The sequence below is a fragment of the Vespula pensylvanica genome, chromosome 22 (assembly GCF_014466175.1).
Source record: "Vespula pensylvanica isolate Volc-1 chromosome 22, ASM1446617v1, whole genome shotgun sequence".
In the NCBI taxonomy this organism is placed as follows: domain Eukaryota; kingdom Metazoa; phylum Arthropoda; class Insecta; order Hymenoptera; family Vespidae; genus Vespula; species Vespula pensylvanica.
In genome coordinates, this window is record NC_057706.1 from 2251592 (window position 1) to 2272798 (window position 21207).

General features: G+C 42.0%; 1 protein-coding gene across 4 annotated transcripts; it reads right to left on the minus strand.

Annotated features, from left to right (window-relative positions):
* Positions 1–10414: 10414 nt before the first annotated feature.
* LOC122636534 (polycomb group protein Psc-like) lies at positions 10415–20763 on the minus strand. 4 transcript variants are annotated; one of them, XM_043827853.1, is made up of 4 exons: positions 20607–20763; positions 16090–16221; positions 14664–15247; positions 10415–14565 (listed from the first exon to the last, which is right to left on the minus strand). In XM_043827853.1, exons 2-4 carry the CDS (start codon positions 16205–16207, stop codon positions 12730–12732), a joined length of 2538 nt encoding a protein of 845 aa, XP_043683788.1. In that variant the 5' UTR covers positions 16208–16221; positions 20607–20763; the 3' UTR covers positions 10415–12729. The 4 variants fall into 4 exon arrangements, with proteins under 4 accessions (XP_043683788.1, XP_043683787.1, XP_043683785.1 ...); XM_043827852.1 differs by lacking the exon at positions 20607–20763 and adding an exon at positions 19312–19446; XM_043827850.1 differs by lacking the exon at positions 20607–20763 and adding an exon at positions 16922–16949.
* Between the last annotated feature and the right edge of the window lie 444 nt (positions 20764–21207).

The window sequence follows — 21207 nt, forward strand, 5'->3', positions numbered from 1 at the left end:
CTCTCTCTCTCTCTCTCTCTCTCTCTCTCTTTTCTTTATTTCTTTTTTTCTTTCGTCTTCTCTCTCTCTCTCTCTCTCTCTCCCTCTCTCCCTCTCTCTTTCTCTTGCTTTTCTCACAGCTTGTATTGCGAGCTTGAAGATGAAAGTCGAAGCGAGCGCACCTACGGGATATAAATGCACCCTCCTCCTCCTTTCCTGGATTCTGCTCCCTCTGAGCATTAGGGAAATCCTACGATATCGTCTCGATACTAAGGGTACAGACAGCCTTTCGAAGATTTATTCTCTTCTTTCTCTGTATCAACAGACTACACTTTCTCTTTTTCTCTCTCTTTCTCTCGCGCTCTCTATCTCTTTCTATCTTTCTTTTTCTCTTTCTCTCTGTCTCTCTCTTTCTCTCTCTCCCTACCTTTCCATCTTTCTTTCTCGAACACTCTTTCTCCTTGCGTTCTCTTTCGGCTGGTCGCCATTTTGTAGAAAACGGCGAGTAGATACTACTTCGTTTATACTTATACTCTTTTGTTCGAGAAAAATTTGTTATTCGACGGCTAAGTAAGCTCCTTTGTTCGATTATTAGGAATAATGGAAAATTTTTCCTTATAAAAACGCGACGTCTGTTATTGTTTAATTTAAAAAAATATCTCTGACTCATTTTTCAAAACGTATGTATTGAGTATACGTTGTGTACAATAAGAAAAATAATCAGGGTTTCCTCGTATTATCTGATTTGCCGAAGGTCAAAATGTTTTTACCGCTTAATCCCTACGAGAGGTATGAAGAGGGACGTGACAATGGACGCCATTGTAAATCTACCTTTCGGTGCTTGGAAAACATCCTTGTTTTTCTCGAAAAGATAAATGTATTTTCTATTTTATACTTTTTCATTTATAGCTTGCAAATCTAAAGTTTTATTATATTTTCCCTTTTGTTCTCTTTCTGTCTTTCTTTTTTTTTTCTCTCTTTTTTTTTTTTTTTTTCTTTGAATAATCGAACAAGCCAGTCGGTCAAGCGATGTTTTCAATTTGCGTTACCGAGAGAATAAATAAGTTCGATTTGTGTAATTGCAAACAATGGAGATACGACTACCTTTATGTTTCATTAAAAATCGGACGAACAACGTACGGTCCGATTATATAGGTATGATAATGCTAGTGAATTAATCTACAGTCACCCTACCTGTTTGTGCCGATGCGTGACGCAATAGATGATATTACCATAATCGTATATTCAGTGACGCGTCGAATGCGGTAAGTACGTGTACCTATCACGATTAATACCTATACCTCATATTTGTAATTAGAAATAGCATTCCGTTAATCTAACTTGATCGTTTCATAAATGAAATATAATCGTAACTAAAACGAATATCAAGAGATATCTAATGATTATCGCATCTTTATTCTTTTAATAAACATAGAATTGCGAGTAAGTAAATACGTAAACGTAAAAACGTTTTTTTTTTGATGTTAAGAATTTTTGACGATTAAGTAACGAATAGACAAGCGTAAGCACGAACGATGTAAAACTAAAACTGTGCAATTTCAATTTATCGAATTCAACTGATCGAAAGAGACTATGTATTTATTTTTACGTGTTTCCATTTACTACGTATTTATTTTCTATTACTGTTATATTTATTTCCATATTTAATGAAATAAGAAAATGACAATTGTAAATGAACCTATGAGATTAAAAATCTTCCGATACATCGAATTCGTTAAATGACGTACGAGATTTCTCCAAAATAAATATAATCTTTCCGCTAGAAATATATAAGAAAATCTTACGATCGATAATGTATTTTACGTTCAATTATATATATATATTTTGCTTCCTTTTTAACATATTTCTCTATTGATTAAAACGTTATACGGTCTATGGATTACTAGAGTTGGGATGCTAGAGTTCTAGCGGCATACGACATAACACCGCCGAAACTGGAAAGGCCGCCATTTTGATTTGGATCCTGCAGCAAAGTAGAAGTATCAAATGAGATTTCTTCACATTTCTGTATTAACGTCGACGTATTACTGGATCCCGTCGTTCCTGGACGAATTAAAAAGTTACGAAAAAACAACGCGAGCAGTGAGAAGTAAAAAAAAAAGAATAAAAAGAGAGAGAGGGAGCGAGAGAGAGAGATAGAGAGCAAAAGAAAGAAAGAAAGAAAAAGAAAAAGGAAAAGAAAGAAAAGGAAAGAGTAAATTGACGAAGCAACGTGTTCATGGAAAAAAATCACGTCCGATGAACGTGGCGTATCGTTCGTTAAAAACACCTCGTACAATCTATAGATTTTCTTTTTTCTTGTTATACTTATAGGAAAAAGAAACTGAGTAACTATCTCGTTAAAGAGATAAGATATACTTTAGAAAGGACAGTTTGTCATAAAGAAATGACGAATGACGAATAGAATGGTTCGTCATGCGGGTACGTTGTAGAAATTCCATCAGAATAACAGAGAGGAACTCTTTACTCGGAGTCGAGTGCATTCGCGTATCTTAGCATCCGAAGTACGAGGCCTTCGTGTGCAAGTAACATCGTAGAGATCTCCGTCACGTGCGGCCGCTCGCTAATTCCGTGTACGTCGCGCTTGCGCCGTTAGATCGCCGCTCTCCTTCTCCTTCTCTTTCTCTTTCTCTTTCTCTTTCTCTCTCTCTTTCTCTCTCTCTCTCTCTCTCTCGTCATGTCCGTTCGTCTTTCTTGTCTTTTTACTCTTTGATCCTCTTCCTTCCTCGCTCCTCATCTCGTACGATGCGTCGTTGGCTCTTTTACGCATATCCCATCGACCTAAGTCTCCTCTTCGTGGCCAACTATGAGCGATTCGAAATAGATCGACCAGAGCTCTAGAGATATGGACGAAATGGTTTAACGAAACTCTCGAACGTATATCTGATTCCGAGAAAACGAGAGCATCGAGAACTCTTAGCGTATTATTCTTTAGGATCGAAAGATGAAACGGATTTTTTCTTGGTAAGAGTGTGATAGGATGCATTAGTAACCGGCGAGCAGTAGGGAGAGAAATAAAACCGTATCGAGAACCAAAATGGCGTCGCGTTGAAAAAGGGTACGAGGAACGGTACCGTATCCTCTTCGTCTTAGTTAGTTGCCCCTTTTATTCGGGGATTTAGATGTGTTAACTTACTTACTTACTTGTAAAAAAAAAAAAAAAAAAGGAAAAAGAGAAAATAAAGAAAAGAAAAAGAAGAAGAAGAAGAAGAAGGAAAAAAAGAAATACCTACTCTCACGCGTGTCGAATCGAACGCACGTACTACATAGGTAGTATATGCCGCCAAGAACGATTTGAAAATCAAATACGTCTGGCGCGTTAACCTTCCTACGTCTACAGGTTCGTTCTTTATTCTTTAGAAACTACGTCAATAGGCCAATGATAAGATCGCGATATTCGATGAACGATAATACTGTTATCGTAAATACTTTCTACGCAAAAGATGTCTCTTATATATCTATAATACTTACCTCCGATTAGTTCGTTGAATTGTCCGAAGGTATTCGAATGTAAAAAGCGCTCTCTTATCTATTTTTCATTATCTTCTTATTTACCAAGTAAAATGAGCGGTCCAGTAATGTTAATCGTAACAACGGCGTACTCTTTCTGCCTGAAGTCATTAACTTTACCGCTCATTCTTTATCGTCCAAGGCGAGATTTATTTTCGCTTAACAAGATCGTAAAATGGTCGGACGGCTATCAAGCTAAGTACCTACTTACATACGTTGGCAATCAATGTTTAACTGTCTAGTGGATAAATGCTTTTCTTTTCTTTTAATCGTTAATACCTATGATCGAACGTGTTCTTTGAGAAGGAAAGTTCATTGTACCGGCAAACGAATCCTTTCCTCTCTCTTTCTCTCTCTCTCTCTCTCTCTCTCTCTCTCTCTCTCTCTCGTTTTTTCTCTCTCTCTATCCGTCAGCCTTCGGCACCTTACATTACGTACGCGAAACGAATGAGAAATTCGCAAGTGCTAGCTGTCTCGAAAACAAAATCTCATCTACCAACTACTTAACTTATTCCTTTGAATCGTATCGCATACAACCCAAAGCCTGGAAGGTTACCAATAAAAGGCCGGTACGGCCGGTTTAATTACACCGAACCGTTATGCCGACTAGAAGGTTCTCCCCACTACGGTAATCGACCTTCCAATCCTGACACTCTCTGGGTGTACTTTAAGAGCTGCTGCCCTCCTCCCCTCGCTTCCCTCCTACCATAGTTCCCCGCTGACTTTCCCCTTGGTGGCGGTGCCAAAGAAAAATATCCTGCGTGTGCTGCGTGTGGCGGCTGTTTCTTTCTTCGGGTGTGTCTGTTCTGTGTTAGTGCTGTTGTATCTTTCTCTTTTCTCTCTCTCTCTCTCTCTCTCTCTCTCTCTCTCTCTCTCTCTCTGTGAGCGCACGTTATATGTATATGTATGTATGTGCAAAGTTCCCCTCTCCGCCCTTGCAGCACACATACACACACACATATACCCGTTTAGATTCAGACATAGCACGAACACATAGAAACGAACGATCGTGCGGGCCACCTCCGTAGCGGTTACTTTCTCTCTCTCTCTCTCTCTCTCTCTCTCTCTCTCTCTCTCTCTCTCTCTCTCTTTTCTCTCTGTATCTCTCTTGCATACTTTGGAAGAAACCCTCGAAGGGCTATCCCCACCCAACGGCAACAGCACGAACGGACGTGGCACGCATAACGAAAGGGCGAGCGAATGAAGGAAGGGCAGCTCAGCTCGTTTCTCGTCTTTGCCAGGCCTCTTCTTCTTCTTCCTCTTCTTTCTTTCGGAGTCTTCTTCGGTTCCTGGGGTTCTGCCGACGGACATTCTCTTTCTCTCTCTCTCTCTCTCTCTCTCTCTCTCTCTTTTTCTCTTTCTCCCTTTCTTCCCTCTCCCCTCTATCTTTCTCTCTATCTATCCTAAGCTCGCCTCATTTCTCTTTCTCTCGTTCTCTCGTTCTCTCGTTCTCTCGTTCTCTCGTTCTCTCATTCTCTCATTCTCTCTCGGCACTCGTGTCGCCGAGGGAGCTCGGTTGTAGGTGACGCGTGGGCGGCCCTATCGGCCGCGAGAGAGATACTCGCGGTGGTGGGCCTGCGCTGGCAGATCGGTCGATATACGCCGCTTTTGAGAAAGCTTCCACGTGTTCCGGCCGCTCCACGAGCCGACAACGTGGGCGTATCGAGCCGAAAAACGGTCTCTGTATCCGTCTTTCTCTCTCTCTCTCTCTCTCTCTCTCTCTCTCTGTATTTCTTTTCCTTATTCTCTCTCTCTCTCTCTCTTTCTCTTTTTCTTTTCCACTTCCTTTTTCTCTCTCTCTCTCTCTTTTCTTTTCTTTTCTTTTCTTTTCTTTTCTTTTCTTTCTCTTTCTCTCTTTCTTGAGAGAATATCCATGAATACATACGATCGTTATCAACGACTCACCTACGATTCCATATCGTCTTTATGGTTACGATCTCAACCGGAAATAATTATAAACAACGAGTACACATTTATTTATTTATTTATCTGTCTACCTAATCATACCGTATCTATTTATCTTATATAACATTATATTTCTCTTTGTCCCGGTCTAACTTCGTCTTCTCTTCTCTCCTTTCGATCTTGCGAAAAATCGGCCGATGGAAGAACCAGGCTGCTTCTTCGCGTAGGTATCGAGGGAGCTCTGTACGTGGGTGCATTATTCATTGTCCGGCGGTAGGCGCGCGAGGGTGCGAGTCCTACCGTGTACGTGCTCTTAACGGATGAGAGAAAGAGAAAGAGAAAGAAAAAAAGAGAGAGAGAGAGAAAGTATATGTACATATGTCTGTGTTTGTATATGTGTGGGTGGCGGGCGAGCGCGCCGCGTAAATACGAAGGGTGCGCGCAGGGTTATGGTGGGCCGAAGGGGTGCGCTCTGATATTACCGCTGCTGTCGCGAGAGAGATAGAGAAAGATGAAGAGGGTAAGAGGAAGGGAAGATTCTACCTCTCTCTCTCTCTCTGTCTCTCTCTCTCTCTCTCTCTTTCTCTCCATCTCTCTTTCTCTCATTCTTCTTCGATGTACGGTAACAGAACGATAGAGGGAGAAAGAGAGGTAGTGGAGGAAGGAAAAAGGGAGTAAAATGATGAAAAAGGGGAGAAAGAGAAGAAGGGTGGAGGAAGAAGAAATGGTTTACACGGGTATCAAAGATATATTCACACGATGCGAATAGTCAGGAGCCCTTTTACTCGTTGAGGGTATCCAGCTTGTTCCACGAAGCGACGAGAGGTTCCTTCGCATCGTGTGACCTTACCTTGCCTCGGGCTAGTTTACCCCTCTTTACTTCGGACACGGACTCAACGCACTTCCCCGGGGGAGGATGCAGCCAATCAGCGATCGAGTTTCCGTGGCCCGCTGCCGCAGGCTCGCTCCTCGTTTCCCGCGCCTAATGTACCTTCGTGAAGGTAGGCGAGCCTTTTCTACCTCGTGCCTTTTCCTCTTCGTCCTCTCTTCTTCTTCTCTCTGTCTCTTTCTCTTTCTCTCTCTCTTCGCCTTCTTTGCCGGCGACGAAGGCCTAACGAAGGTCATTTCGTGAAAAAGAGGGAGAGAAAGACGGAGAGAGAGAGAGATAGAGAGAGAGAGAGACAGAGAGAGAGACAGAGAGAGAGAGAGAGAGAGAGAGAGAGAGAGAGAATCAACGTGATCTCTCTAATCATGGTGCACGACCCTCTCTGCCGATGACGCCGATCCTAACATCGTCAGCGAGGGTTATCCGTTCGATGCCCTTTGAATCTTCTCTTCTCCCTTCCTCTCTCTCTCTCTCTCTCTTTCTCTCTTTGTAATATCTTCTGTCTTTGTAATATCGCTTAAATATTGTTATTTTTGCGACATTCGTATGCTCGTTAGTTAGAGAATTTTTTTTATATATAGCTGGACATTGGTACATGTTAATTTAAATGTATATACATATATGTGTGTGTGTGTGTGTGTATAATTATTAAAAGTAACTACGTTAAACTAATATTAGACTTAAAGCTAAAAGTGACCAAGTGTTAAGGAAAAGACGTAGAGTTCGAATCAAAAATATAAATGTTCTTCCCGCAGTTAATTGATTTATTGCGTCCTTTCCTTTCTTTTTCTTTATTTCTTTCCAATTTTATAATTCAATACGTCTGAGAAACGTATTCATTCTTTTTGAAAATAATTTCCTGCTAATCTCAGGTATATCTAGGTAGATGTATAAAATTATATAGTTCGGATTCTTATTGGTCTACGACATATCTCCGATTATGCTTGTAAATTTCATAGATCTTCTGCTTTTACCGTCACAATGGTCGACGATCTTCGACGCGCCATTTACCTAAAGGGAAATAGAAGGTCCGAGGAGGTAGAAGAAATTCCAAGCAAATGATAAAGTACTTATATATATATATATATATATATATATATATATATATATATATAGGTATATATTTTTCTTTTAACTTTTTTTATTTTCATACTCATTAAATTACACAAGCGTATTTATTTCTAAAGAAAGAGAAAGAGAAGGAGAGAGATAGAGAGAGACAGAGAGAGAGAGAGAGTAAATTGTTTTTTCTTGTTGAAAGAGAATATACACAACACTTTAATATAATTCCGAAGAAACTCGGTTTCCGTTTCTTCATTCTACCTTTCTACCTTTTATCGTCGTTAAATTCTCTAATTATCTATAAACGTCTTTTAAAAGATGGACAGATACGTTTTCTTCAAGTCAAGATTTCCTTTCCCGTAAGGAGTCCGGAGAACCGGTTTATACAGGTTCGACTCCTCTTTTTTTTTTTAACACTTTTCACAGGATAATCTGATTTTCATTAATCGAAATAAAATTTCACAAGTATTGTATTCGAAATAAACACGACACTTATCCTTTAAGTTGTCACGCAGGAAAGACAGAAAACTGGAACGCTTAACGGTTCTTTAAACGGCACACGAAAGGGATCTCGATCAAACATTAGAAATCATTCTAATCGAAACACAGATCGTTCTAAGATTGTAATTGGAATTCTGTAATTCGAAATTCTGATAATATACTTACTATGAATCCTCTTACGAGATCGCGACCCAATTTAATTTTGTATTAATAGTCAACGGTTGGCAATTTGGCTTCTATCCAATTTCGATTTCTCGGTAAATTTCGGAAATGGAAAATGCGTATTTTGGTAAATCGGCTAACGAAACGAGTTTTTTTCTTTTTTCTTTTCTATATCCTTAGCGCGTATCACGTCTTCCTGAAGGATCCACGATTTCGCGATTACTTTGTTTTATTTTTTTATTCTTTTTTTAACGATTCGATCATCTTTATTCATTGACGTGCGTGATCATGACATTCGAGATCGGATAAGACAAAATCATTTGAACGTATTCGAAATCTTTCTAATCGTCACGTCGCGAGTACACAAATTCTTATCTTATTGTAGGATATTTATGAATTATAGATACTATCGATTGACTACTTGTATACTTGGATATTCCTTAACAAATAAGTTAATGGCTATTTTTATGAATTAATTGACAGAATGATTATTACTATTGACGACACGATTTTCATAGACCTTCATTGACGGCATTTTCTACGGATATCAATTTATCGTAAAGCTTCAGTAATTATTACTATTCGTTATCTGGAAAGAAGTTTTTCAAAGAAATATATAGATATACTTATATTGATTCATTACGTAAGTATATATTGATACATACATATGTACGTTCATATATGTATATTACTTTCTTATTACAGTTAATATCTTATTATATTAGGCTACGTGCGTTAATGATCAGAGATTTTAGGAACAACTTCCACCATATTGAAACTTTTCGTTATCTTCCAAAATTCTCGTCGACAGAACAAAAACATCTCTATATATTCAAACAGGTGTTACAATCGTCGTAAGAAAATATAGAAAAACTTTGATTTGTTAATAATGAAGGTATTGAATCGATTGAAAAGAAATTCGTCGTTATCTGTAATTTCTATACTATGTTATAAAATAAACACCTTGTATAATACGATTTGATTGATATATAATTAAAGATTTGTGTAACAAGATATAAAGGTGTTTCGTCAAACTTGATTGTCTTAAACATCTTCATTGTTTCCGATATGGCCGAAATATTATATGTATATTTGATGATTTTTGCTAAAAGTCAATTAATCGTATCGAAGACGTTTAAGAGTCATCAAGTCTTTTAAATAAATTTCAACGCAAAGAAAATATTATTAACACACAATTTAATTCCATTTAATAATGATGATGTTATAACAAATTCGTTTATTAGCCGCTTTAATTCCAGCGATAGAGAAAAATTCGTGGATGATTAAAAATGTACATTTTCTTTTTTATTTTATTATTTCTTTTTTTTTTTTTTTTTTTTTTTTTTCTTTAAATCTAATAAACCACTTATATATTCTATATAATTACGTTTTCAAATGCATAATACATAATTCATGTTCGTATAAACTTATACGACTCGCATAACGCGGATTGTTCTCTTGTAACAAGGAAACGTATCCCGTCGTATTATACGAGCGTTTAATTCAAATATAATATTAAAAAATGTTTAGGTCCTTTTAGTTTATAACGATTGCTTTGAAAGCAAAATAATTATTCGATTAGTTGTTTCAACGAAATGCTACGCAACATTTTCATTCGCAATAATTAATCGATTTTAATTATATATAACGAACATGTAATTGATTCATTTCTGACGATCGTATTGAATTATATAATATATAAATAATTTTCGGAATTATAAACATACGTACACATTTTAAATAGGAACAGACACAGCTATTGACATCAAGCGATCTTTGAAAATCGTCGTTCTATATCGTATACATATATACGTATATACATATGTACATACATATGTATATTATTTCAGCAATTATGATAGGATGGATGGAATTATACGTAAGATTAACCTACGTAACTTTGACGTAGATTCGCGTAGGTTAAAACAACTTTAGACTTTAGACTGACGATGAATCGTTCGATCGTTTGGTCTTAATTCTCAGAGTTATCGATTTACATTCGATCCTTTCAAGAGACATCTTTCTTATGCATCCAACATACGTAAGTACTTATATGTATATATATATATACATATATATATATACTATGTATGTATACATATACCCACCTTACTTTCTTGATACTGGTTCTCGATACTTTGATTCTACTTTGATACTACCGTATAGAGTAGCATCGATTCTATCAATCTGCTTTAGCAGTGTAATTCACCTTGAGCGAAGTAAATAAGTAAAAGTAAGTAAGTAAGTAAGTAAGTAAGTACCTGCGAGGTTACTGATAGGAATTGGAAGGCCGGTTTTATTTTGTTTTGTTGTGTTGTTCTTGTTGTTATCGTCATTAGTGTTGGTGTTGTTCTGTTTCGTTTCTATTTTGTTCAAAAACTTCTCCGATTGCGTCTGTATTGATTAATTAAACCTTTATTCATTTATTCGATCAACGAAAACACGATCGTACAGTTTTTGATATAGCATTTAATGGCGGTCGTCGTAACATCTTCGTTATATTAAAAAAAGATTTTTCACTCGTATCCATTACAATACAATCGGTAGTAGCGTAGCGTTTTTTTTTTTTTTTTTCTTCCACTTTTCTCTAGAGAACTACGAACCCCATTTATTACCGATATTGACATAGACATTGGAGTACGTTTATTTTTAGAATTTTCTATAGCCAATATATCGAGTTGTTTTTTCTTTTCTTTTCTTTTCTTTTCTTTTGTATCTTCTTCTTTTTCTTTCTTTTTATTTTCTCTATGAAGGGATGTATATAGCGAGAAATGATATTCTCCTTTCGACGAAATTTTTTCTTCGATACAATCTATTATTTATTTAAGTTTCGCAAAAAGGACGCGTTGCGGTTTACAAAAATTTCTTTTCATTCGTACGACGATACGCGAGAACATTCGTACATACACATACTGTATCGCGTAATCCTTTGTTCTCGACTATTATCTACTTTTTCTTTTATCATGAACGTATGTACTTCACTGTTACACCGTGATAGTTTGATTATATATATATATATATATTTTTATTTATATATATATATAGATTTTTTTTTTATTTTCATGTATATATTATATTAAATAATTAAATTGCACTAATACATTGCACACATTCTCTTTCGTTTCTTTGGCATCTCTACGAAGTACTTACACGTTTCGCTAGGGTACTGGTAAAAAAAAAAAAAAAAGAAAAAAGAAAAAAGAAAAAAGAAAAAGAAAGAGAACAAGAGAAGGAAAAAGAGGAAAAACAAAGAAAAAGGGAAAAAGACGCGAGGGCGGTAATGGTGATACGACACATCTGTCTCCGGTTAAGTCCATTGGTTCAACCACCGTTTCTTTCGCGTCTTTTATTTACACGCGCATGAATATGAGTTTATATGTATCTGTGTATATATATATATATATATGCATAATATATACACAAACAAACATACACACACATATATATGTACGTATGTATGTATCCCCGTATAATCTGCTTCGTTGACCGTCACGTATAATCTCGAGTACGTATCCAACGAAAAGATTTAATTCCCACTTTTTTATTTCTTCTTTTCTTTTTTTCGAATAATAACGTCATCCACCGCGAAAATAATGTTAACCTTGTTAAAACGAAATGATCGAATCAATAGACACGCAGACACGTTTTACAAACATACATTTTTCTTTTTCATTTCTTGTTTTAATCGTTCCGTTTTAAAACGTATCGTCATCCACTTATAAACTACACACATACAAGAAAAGACGCTCGTCCTTCTTACATTTTTTCTTTTCGTCATCTTCGCAAACCTAAACACGCACGCATATACTACGTATATGTATATTACGGGTTTCTCGAGCGAGATCTCGATGGCGTGTCCGTTCACGAAGCGACAGAGATATGCAGGAACGCGCTTAATTACGCGCACGGGGTGTAATAAAATCGTTTAACGAAAATAGATAATATCACATAACGAGAACGAGGAAGGAATCAACCGTTCGTTCGACCAGTCGATGATTTAAACGGCGATAACTATAACAGGAAAGGATACCTCGTTCTTACTTCTTCGACATAGGGGTACTTTTTTCTTTTTAATACGTCGTTTCTTATACAAATAGATATTTTAGCATGTTATATAAGTGGTGGAAAGGAATATCGTTTAAAAACATCATAGAAATTCTTCTTTTATAATATCGAAAGAGGGAGAGGAGGAAAGAGTGAAGACAGAGAGAGAGAGAGAGAGAGAGAGACAGAGACAAATAGGTACTTTGGATAAATTCGGTCGTTCGGTTTCTATCACAAATGACATGCATACACGGTACTATAGCATATAGGAAACACATCGTTACAAAGGAAAGGCGATCACCGGAAGAATTTTGGATTCTTCCAACGTTGGCAGTCCGTATCGCGTACGAGTTTGGTATTTTGATATTAAGAAATCGGGAAGTTGGGATTGTGGCAGAGAATACACCGATCGAAGCGTCGGCGACGTATATAGTGTACATATATATACATATTATATATATGTGTATATGTATATGTATGTACGATGCGTGTGTATATATGTATATTTAAATAGGTACATATGAGCGAATGATAAATCGTATAGGAATGTCCTTTGGTTGTTGCATGTTATCGCATATAGTCAAGAGGAATAGGCGGATGAATGAGAAGGAGGTGCGGCTTCGGGAAGCCTACGTGGCGTGATCCACGAAAGACGATCGTTACGGCGGATGCTGGGAAAGGCTGTTGAAATAAATGGCTCTTTGATTTCTGTATTGAGAAGCGACGACAGCTTGAGGATTGGGTATATGCCGTACACCAAGATTCGGCTTGTTTTTCATACCATAGCCAGATATACGGTGATGCGGTTGTGGAATACGCAAGGCGACCTTGCTCGCAGCGATACTAGTGGAACCAAGTAGGAGAGGCTCGACGGAATTCTTGTCGTTGATGCAGCCGCTGAGACGAGAAACCGCAACATCCGAGAGAGTTCGTAGATTGGTGTCTTGTCCTTTACGTTGTTCCATCTCCTTGGACTTGCGAAGGAAGCTACCCATCGTGAGGCTGGTCTGTTGAGGTCTAAGTAATGGCAAAGAAGGTGGCGTACAGACGGACGAAGAAGAAGAAGAAGACGACGACGACGAGGAAGAAGAACTGGACGAGGAAGAGGGAGACGGCGAGGAGGAAGCCGATGACGCTGAAAAACCTACGGAGGAACTCTGCAATGTCGAGGACAAATCGAGAACGTTGTCGTTAACCGTCCCGCCGCTGCTCAGGTCTAACGGAGTTTCGTACTTTGGGTTGTTGGATTCCACCATTGTGCTTGTTACGGCGAATCCGGAGGAAGGTTTAACCACTCGTAAAGGCGCCAACGGGGGTGGACCCTTCTTTTTGGGGCAGGGACCACCTGTACCTTGTTGCGTCGAGGACGTCGAAGAACTTCCTTCTTCCTTCGTCTTGGACATTATACCTTTCAATGCGTCCCGCATTTGTTTCTCAGCGAGTAAACTCCTAACGCGATTCGCCTTGCTCTCCCGTAATTGTTTCTCCAACTTTTCGCGATCCAAGTCGTTCGGTTTCTCGTTGTGATTCTGACCGCGTTGCTTCGTCTTCTCGCACGGAGACTCGCTTGCTTCGTTTATCGCTACCAAGCCCAGCCTGCGTAGAATCTCCTCGTCCTTCTTCGGACGTTCCACGCTCGTTACGGTCTCCTCGATCGGCGGCTTGCGCGTCTCCGCGGCTTGAGTCTCCTCTTTCTGACGAATCGGCACCTTCGGAGACTTCTGATTATCTTTCTTATCGTGAGAAGATTTATCGTCCTGCGGCGGAACGGTAATGTTCTGGGCGACTCTGACCACCTCGTCCGGTATACAATCTATGATATCCTCTATCGTTTCCTCGGATTCCACGGGACACTCCTTGCCCGTGGCATTATTCTCTTCCCGAGGTAAATTTACCGAACGTTGTTGACTCAACGCGCTCGCCTTGATCTTCTCTCGTCGGACGGCCCTCATTTGTAGCAATTTCTCTTTAGCCTGACCACTACTACTACTGGACGTAATTCTCGGGGGACAAGGAGTTAACCTGACCTTCAGCTTGAGGAGATCCTCTCTCGGTGTAGTAGTGATTTCCGCGATTACTCGTTTGTTTCGCCGTTTCCTTCGCTTTCGATGCTCCAGCCTCGCTAATTCCTTTGTCCTTGAACTCTTCGAAGTATGATTGCTCTGCTGCATCGCGACCGAGGAGATGCCAACGGGATCCGGCGCTCTCATCACGGGAGTGACTTCGCAACGGGGTTTCTTTGATTTGGTCTCTTTTTCTCGCTCCTTCGTAGTTTCCAAAGCACGAGGAGCTTCCGTCCCAGTTCCGAACGTTCGCCGAGATTCCACGTCGTTCTCTTGCACGGGCTTTGGACTCGGCGGTGGCGTTGGCGGTCTTTGAATATTTTCGATGGTAGGACCGTCCTTGTTGGTATCCTCGTTACACGGGCTAGACTTCGAAGTCGACGCTGTTTCTTCCTTTCGGACGATACGATAAAATAGCTTCAACGGTGCTTCCTGTAACACGAACAAACAAAGAACCTCCCTTTTTGTTACTTTCTATTAGGAACATCGATCGTCCGATCGATCACGCAACAGTCGTCGTCGGTACTCACCTTCTTCCATCCGAAGATGCAAGCCAAGTCCAACAACGTCCAAGACATTTCTAAAACGTCCGGCTTCCGGCGACCGCGAGGATCTCCGTTGTAATCCTCGCATGTCATCTCTATCCTGTTAGCCGTGTTAACTCCGGAATTCATCTCTTCCCAACCTCTTTTAAGAGTCAACAAACGAACGAGATGACGGACCGTCACAGCAGCCGGACACTTGAGATATCTCGTTGTAGGCTCCCGAACAGAAGTCTCCTCGTTACCCTTCTCCTCTACGGCCGAAGCAACCGATCGTTCTCCTCGAGTCTCTTCGTCCTTCGAGTCCGTTAACTCGCGAAGGCTCAGACTCACGAAATCGTCCAATGTTAGTTCCAATGCCCCGAATGGCGACGGTAATGGCGGACATTGCGGGTTTACCAAACGGAAGTGTCGCCTGCGTTCGAGTTCCGAACGGAAAAGACCCGGAACCACGAGATAGACCAACCTTTGAAGTCGAGGATCCGGTAAAAGAGGCGGCGATGCCGACACGTTGCATACAGGACACAATCGAGCGCCGTTGCTCAGACGTCTCACTATGCAGCCTCTGCAAACTAAATTGCGCCCACGTCCTATGTAACATTTTCTTCGTTCCTTTTATTCCCTCGATTCCTTAACTCTAACAGATTATTCATTTATCTGGCTAATTAATTATATACTTTCGAAAGGATACCCTTTGCAATTCTATCATTTTTATCGCTTCCTAACGGGACGCGCAAAAAATTATAGATCTTTGTTCGTTCCTTCGAACTTTTCGCTAATCGCGAGATCAATGGCTTTGCTACGAATTATAATTCGAGTAAATGAAAACCAACGAATATATCGTTCTTCTTCTATTTTTCCTTTCTTTTTTCCGAATCGAGACAAAGATTTAAGATCAAGAGATGCCGATCGAGCTATCTATACGATTAATCGTTTCCCGATCTCTCGATTAGAGTCGTGCACGCCCACAAAATCTACCGCGAATACAATCGTCGTGAGTCGAATATCTGCCCACACGTCTTCCTGAATATATATGACTCGCCGCTCTGAGAGATGAAAATACGAAAGTAGGAAGAGACGGTTCTCGAAAAGTTATTCGTCGATGTTACATAGAGAGAGAGAGAGAGAGAGAGAGAGAGAAAGAGAGACGACTTCGACGGCTTAAATAATTGAAACGTAGCGCAGACGGGAAATATTGATCGAGAACGCGACAAAATCCTCTTGGAGGATGCGTCCGATGAAAAATATGAAAACTTTTCGTATTAAACCATCGCACGGAATGAAGGTTAACAGAGCTCACGTTCGTGGCTTCGTAAAGAGCACTTTTCTATCTTATTTCCTTGCTAATTTTTCATTTCTTTTTTCTTTCATTTTTTATTTCGTTTCGTTTTTTCTTTTTCTTTTGTATACTAACAGGAATGCAAACATTCCGTGAGGGTCGTGGCATCAACGAGGTAGCCCCTGCAGAGAGGACAGACGATATGTTCGTTCAAGTCTTTCACCAGCGGCTTCTCCTTCTCACAGGTCTCCATGCTGCTACTTAACCCTGAAACAGGTATACCAATTGATCGTTAATCCGTGTGTCGTTCGAACAGTATCAAAGACAATTCCGAGATCCAGAGATCTATCGATCTTCTTTACCTAGTCGCGTTAATTCGTCGCTATGTCCAGCGATCATAGTTATACGATTCTTTTTTTCCTAATCGCCATTGTTAACCCACGTTAACTACATTGACCACGTTTACTACGGCAATCGTCGTCGTCGTCGTCGTCGTCGTCTGCGATTTATTTCACGGAAACAATACGGAAGTTCGTACGAAAACAAATGGCCGCGTAGAAATTCCCAGGGATATTGTACATATGCAACGCATGTTGGCATCGATTTCGCGATTCGTCCTCGTACGACATACCGAGCAGTAATTTTAACTCGGCCGGTGCCGATAGACGACCGAACCAATAGTATTCCCATGAAAGCAAGGGTATCCACCCGCACGCATATGATTAAACGTTAAACCGTATTATAGAACCTATTCAAAGTTCCTTCTAGATCTATAGGACATAGATAGTTATCAATTATTACCGATAATCGACTTCCGCCGTTTCTTTTTATTCGACTATACACGTATCTACCCAGAATGATCATCTATTTCCACGCGTTGCACGTGCCACGTGACATCGTTTTCGCGAAAACGGAAAAGAGGTCAAGTTCGATAACCCCCTTCCCTCCCCTTCCCTCCCCTCCTCACCTCTCCCCACCATCTCTATCTTCCCCTGCCACTTCCAGGCTATCCCTCGGCTTACCAGCGTATTTCGTAAAACTCTCTCGACGCTTCGTAAAAGATACGGACGATGTTTGACGCTAGGATAAGACAAGACAGGACTGGACGGACGGTCCTTTCGCGCTTGCATACGACGATGCGTACCTACCTACGTGCGTGCTGCGGAAAGTACCGGAGGAGTGGGGTAGGGGTGGGGAGAGAGAGAGAGTGGGAAAGGGAGAGGGAGAGGAGAGGAGAGAAACAGAGAAATATGGAAAGAGAGGGAAAGAGAGTTAGAAAGAGAAAAGAAGAGAGAAAGATATATATTCGCGAGCCGGCTCACGCGGCGGTGGCGGCGACTCGTTCGTTCGTTCGTTCGTTCGTTCGTTCGTCGTTCGTTCGTTCGTTCGTTCGTTCGTTCGTTCGTTCGTTCGTTCGTTCGTTCGTTCGTTCGTTCGTTCGTTTTCTCTCTCTCTCTTTCTTTCTCTCTTTTCTCTCTTTCTCTCTTTCTCTCTTTTTCTCTGTTTCTCTCTCGCTTGCTCGTTCGCTTGGTCGCTTGTTCGCTTATTCGCTCGTTCGCTCGCTCGCTCGCTCGCTCGCTTGCACACGCGCGTCACGCTCGTTACGCCAAGTTTTTCGCGTAGATCGGAAACCTACACCGACACACCGGATGGCTAAGAATAGAGAAATCTCTCACGAAAACCGAAGAAGAGAAACATGCACGCGTTCGAACTTTAAGGTCTATCTCTTAAAGGGGATGGTTTCTCTTCTTTCTCTCTCTCTCTCTCTCTCTCTCTCTCTCGTTCTATCTATCCGTCTCTTTCTCTCTCCCTCTCTCTCTCTCTCTCTCTCTCTCTCTCTCTCTCTCTCTCTCTTTGTCTTTCTCGTTCTCTCTGTTTACCTTCGAACGTCGAGCCAATATTTTCGAGGGGATAAATAGGTGACGAGTCGGCGCGGCACAAATTAAAGCGCGCTCGTCCGATTGGTTTTATCGATAATATCAAACGTACCAACAATGGTGGACGTTACTCTCGGCAAATTCATTCTGAAACAAAAGGGTCGAAGAAATTTTGTCGCTTTCGAAAACCTCTCGGTTTTAGAATTCAATGGAGCTTAAAATAAACGCGATTTACGATTCGACGCAGTCGTTATTACTGTCGTCCTTCGTCTTTGTCATCGTCATTGTCGTCGTCGTCGGCGTCGTCCAGGTCTAATATATCTTCATCTTCGTCGATGTTCTCGTTGCTGTCTTCATCGTCTTCGTCTTCGTCGTCGTTGTCGTCGTCGATTCTAAGGACAGGATGACGTAACACGAAACGGAGAGTCGGTAGATATCTGCGGCACGCGTTGTTTACGAGTGACGTAACGATACGCCTCGAAACGATCGTCGTTTTCGTTGTCGTCGTTACTTCTCTATCGGCACGACCTTCCAACGCTCGCGCCCACCTCTATCGTATTATCGTCCGCTCTATCTCGAGTTTTTATCGGCGCGTGCTACGTTCGCCGTTCGACTTTATAATATAGGTACATACACTACGTATTCCGCCTTCTTTTTTTTTTTTCCTTTCCTTTTCCTTTTGTCCTTTCTAACTTTCTTTCCTACTTTTCCCTTTCCTCTACTTCATTTTCTTCTTTCTTTCACCTTTTTCCCTTTCTCTCTTCTCTTCTCTTTTCTTTTTTCCTTTTTTTCTCTTTAAACAGCGTTCGACGCGAACGAAAAGAAACGTAAGGAAAGGATCGAAGAGGGACTGAAGCGAAGCATCACGTGGTAGATGTGAGAAAGAGCGAGTGAGCGAAAGAAACAGAAAAAGAAGAGAAACAGAGAGAGAGAGAGAAAGAGAGACAGAGAGAAATGCGAAGAGTGGACAGACATGCTCGCGGAAAGTCGACCACCTGCGATCGGCGAGAGTCTTGGGACAGCGACACTCGAATCCCCGCAAAGGCGAATCCAGTTCGTGAATGATCCGCCAAGGCCGTGCGCGATAGAGTGCCACTCTCTCTTTCTCTCTCTTTCTCTTTCTCTTTCTCTTTCTTTCTCCTGTTCGTTCTGTAGCGGGCGCGCGCGCGCGCGCGCACGAGCGAATGAGAGAGAGCGAGAGTTCCTCTATCCAACGGGAAAGGAAGAGACGAGATGATGATCCGAAGGGGAGAGGAGAGCCCTCTTTTCCCTCCTCGTAGCAAGTTATCGTATAGGTATCTTTGACGAATAATTACGTGAAATAAATAAATGAATGAATGAATGAAGAAGAAAAATATAGGAAGAAAAATAGTTAGAGATAGAGTGCGAACACAGAGAGAGAGAGAGAGAGGGAGAGAGAGAGAGAGAGAGATATTCGAGTGTCGCGAGTGCGGTGCTCGTTGGCGCGCGCGGCTATTACCTCGATCCTCGCCGCTGTCGCGTTCCGTCATCGTCCTCTCCTGCTGCTACTGCTACTGTTGCTCGACCAATAGGAGCGGCACCAATAGGACCGGTGCGGTTTGCACGCCGTCTATCTCTCTACCTGCCTATCTCTCTCTCTTTTTCTCTTTCTTTCTCTCCCTCTATTTTTCTCTATCTCTCTGTCTCTCTCTATCTCTCTCTCTCTCTCTCTATTCCTCTTTATCTCTATTCGTAAGAGAAGAAGTAGAAGTAGAAGTAGAAGTAGAAATAGAAGAAGAAGAACGAGCGAACGAGAGAGAGAAAAAAAGAAAGAGAGAGAGAGAGAGAGAGAGAGAGAGAGAGCGTTGCAACGTCGTGCGCTTTCGACGCTACTGGCGTAGCAACGGGATCCCACACCGCGCTACCGACTAAGGCACATATGTATAATCGCGAAGGCGACTCGCACGACTACTACTACTACTACTACTACTACTACTACTACTACTACTACTAAGAAGATATCGCGTGGTCGAGGAGAGTTACGGGCGTGCTACGCACGACAGCCTTAGAACGGTGGTGCGGTCTGTGCCCACGAGTATGCCACCGCGGGTGGGAGGTGGCGCAACGAGTGAGACCGAGAAAGAGAACGAACGTATAACTTGAGTAAGAGAGAAAGAGAAAGAGAGAGTAGATAGATAGAAAGAGAGAGGGAAAGAAGGAGCACGAGAGAACGCGCGCGCGCATAATAGAGAGAGAGAGAGAGAGAGAGAGAGAAAACGGCGGACGTGGCAACGACGGTCTTCTCGCTCGCCGTCACCGTATCGGCGCTTCTCTCGCGCGCGCCGCGCCACCCGAGAAGAAGAGGTGGCAACGCTGCTCTCCGCCACCACCACCACCGCCACCACCACCACCACCACCACCATCACCACCACCACCACCATCGTCACCGCCACCGTCACCGCCACCGTCACCGTCACCGTCACCGCCACCGTCACCGCCACCGTCGCCGTCGCCGCCGAAAGAGAGAAAGAGAGAGAAAGAGAGAGAGAAAGAGAGAGAGAACGCTTCTCTCGCGCACCGTCTTCGTTGCCTTACTCCCTCCCCTCTTTTCCATCGCAATCACCTCCTTTACCTCTGCTTCCTCCTCCACCTTCTCTTCCTCCTCCTTCTCCTCTTTCTCCTCTTTCTCCTCCTTCTCCTCTTCCTCCTCCTCCTCTTCCTTCTCCTCCTCCTCCTCCTCCTTCTCCTCTTCCTTCTCCTCCTCCTCCTCCTCTTCCTCCTCCAACACCATCCACCATCGTTATCCTTTCTTACCTTCGACGCAACTCGTTGTCCCTCGTTGTCGTCGTTGGCCACCTTCCTTCACGGCGATCTCCGCACGACTTCAACGCGTTTTCTCTCCTTAAGTAGCACGGGACTCACGACAATGAGGAACACGGCGATTATCCTTCGTCCTCGTCGTTGCCATCCCCGACACACCCCCACCCGATCGAGGAAATAATCCAGACATGTCACGCCGGTAAATCGACTTTTGACTCTATCGAACTGTACCAAGAGACAAACGATCCCAGCCCTCGATGTCCTCGATGTATTCGTCCTTGTCTCCGTCCTCAATCTCCTCCTCAAGCACGTCCTCGTCTTCGTTATCGTCCTTGTCGTCGTCGTTGTCGTCGTTGTCGTCGTCGTCGTTGTCGTCGTCGTCGTCGTCGTCCTCGTCGTCGACGTCGTCGTCGTCGTCGCGACGGCGGCCGAGGAGACGATCGAACGACGGTAGCGGCGACGGCGGTGGGCTAAAGGGCGCTCGCGCGCGCGCACACCGACCCTCGCTTTTCCTCCTACTATACCTTGCCCCCACCTAACACCCCCCCTTAACACCACCCTCCACCCCACCCCACCCCCGCGTCGACACAGATCT

Excerpts from the sequence above, each read along its gene's own strand:
- LOC122636534 (XM_043827851.1), bottom strand. The coding sequence starts at position 16,353 with ATGATCGCTGGACATAGCGACGAATTAACGCGACTAG. Across the intron at positions 16,222-16,316 it reads CGACGAATTAACGCGACTAG|GGTTAAGTAGCAGCATGGAG; the intron begins GTAAAGAAGATC and ends TACCTGTTTCAG. Across the intron at positions 14,566-14,663 it reads GCATCTTCGGATGGAAGAAG|GAAGCACCGTTGAAGCTATT; the intron begins GTGAGTACCGAC and ends TTCGTGTTACAG.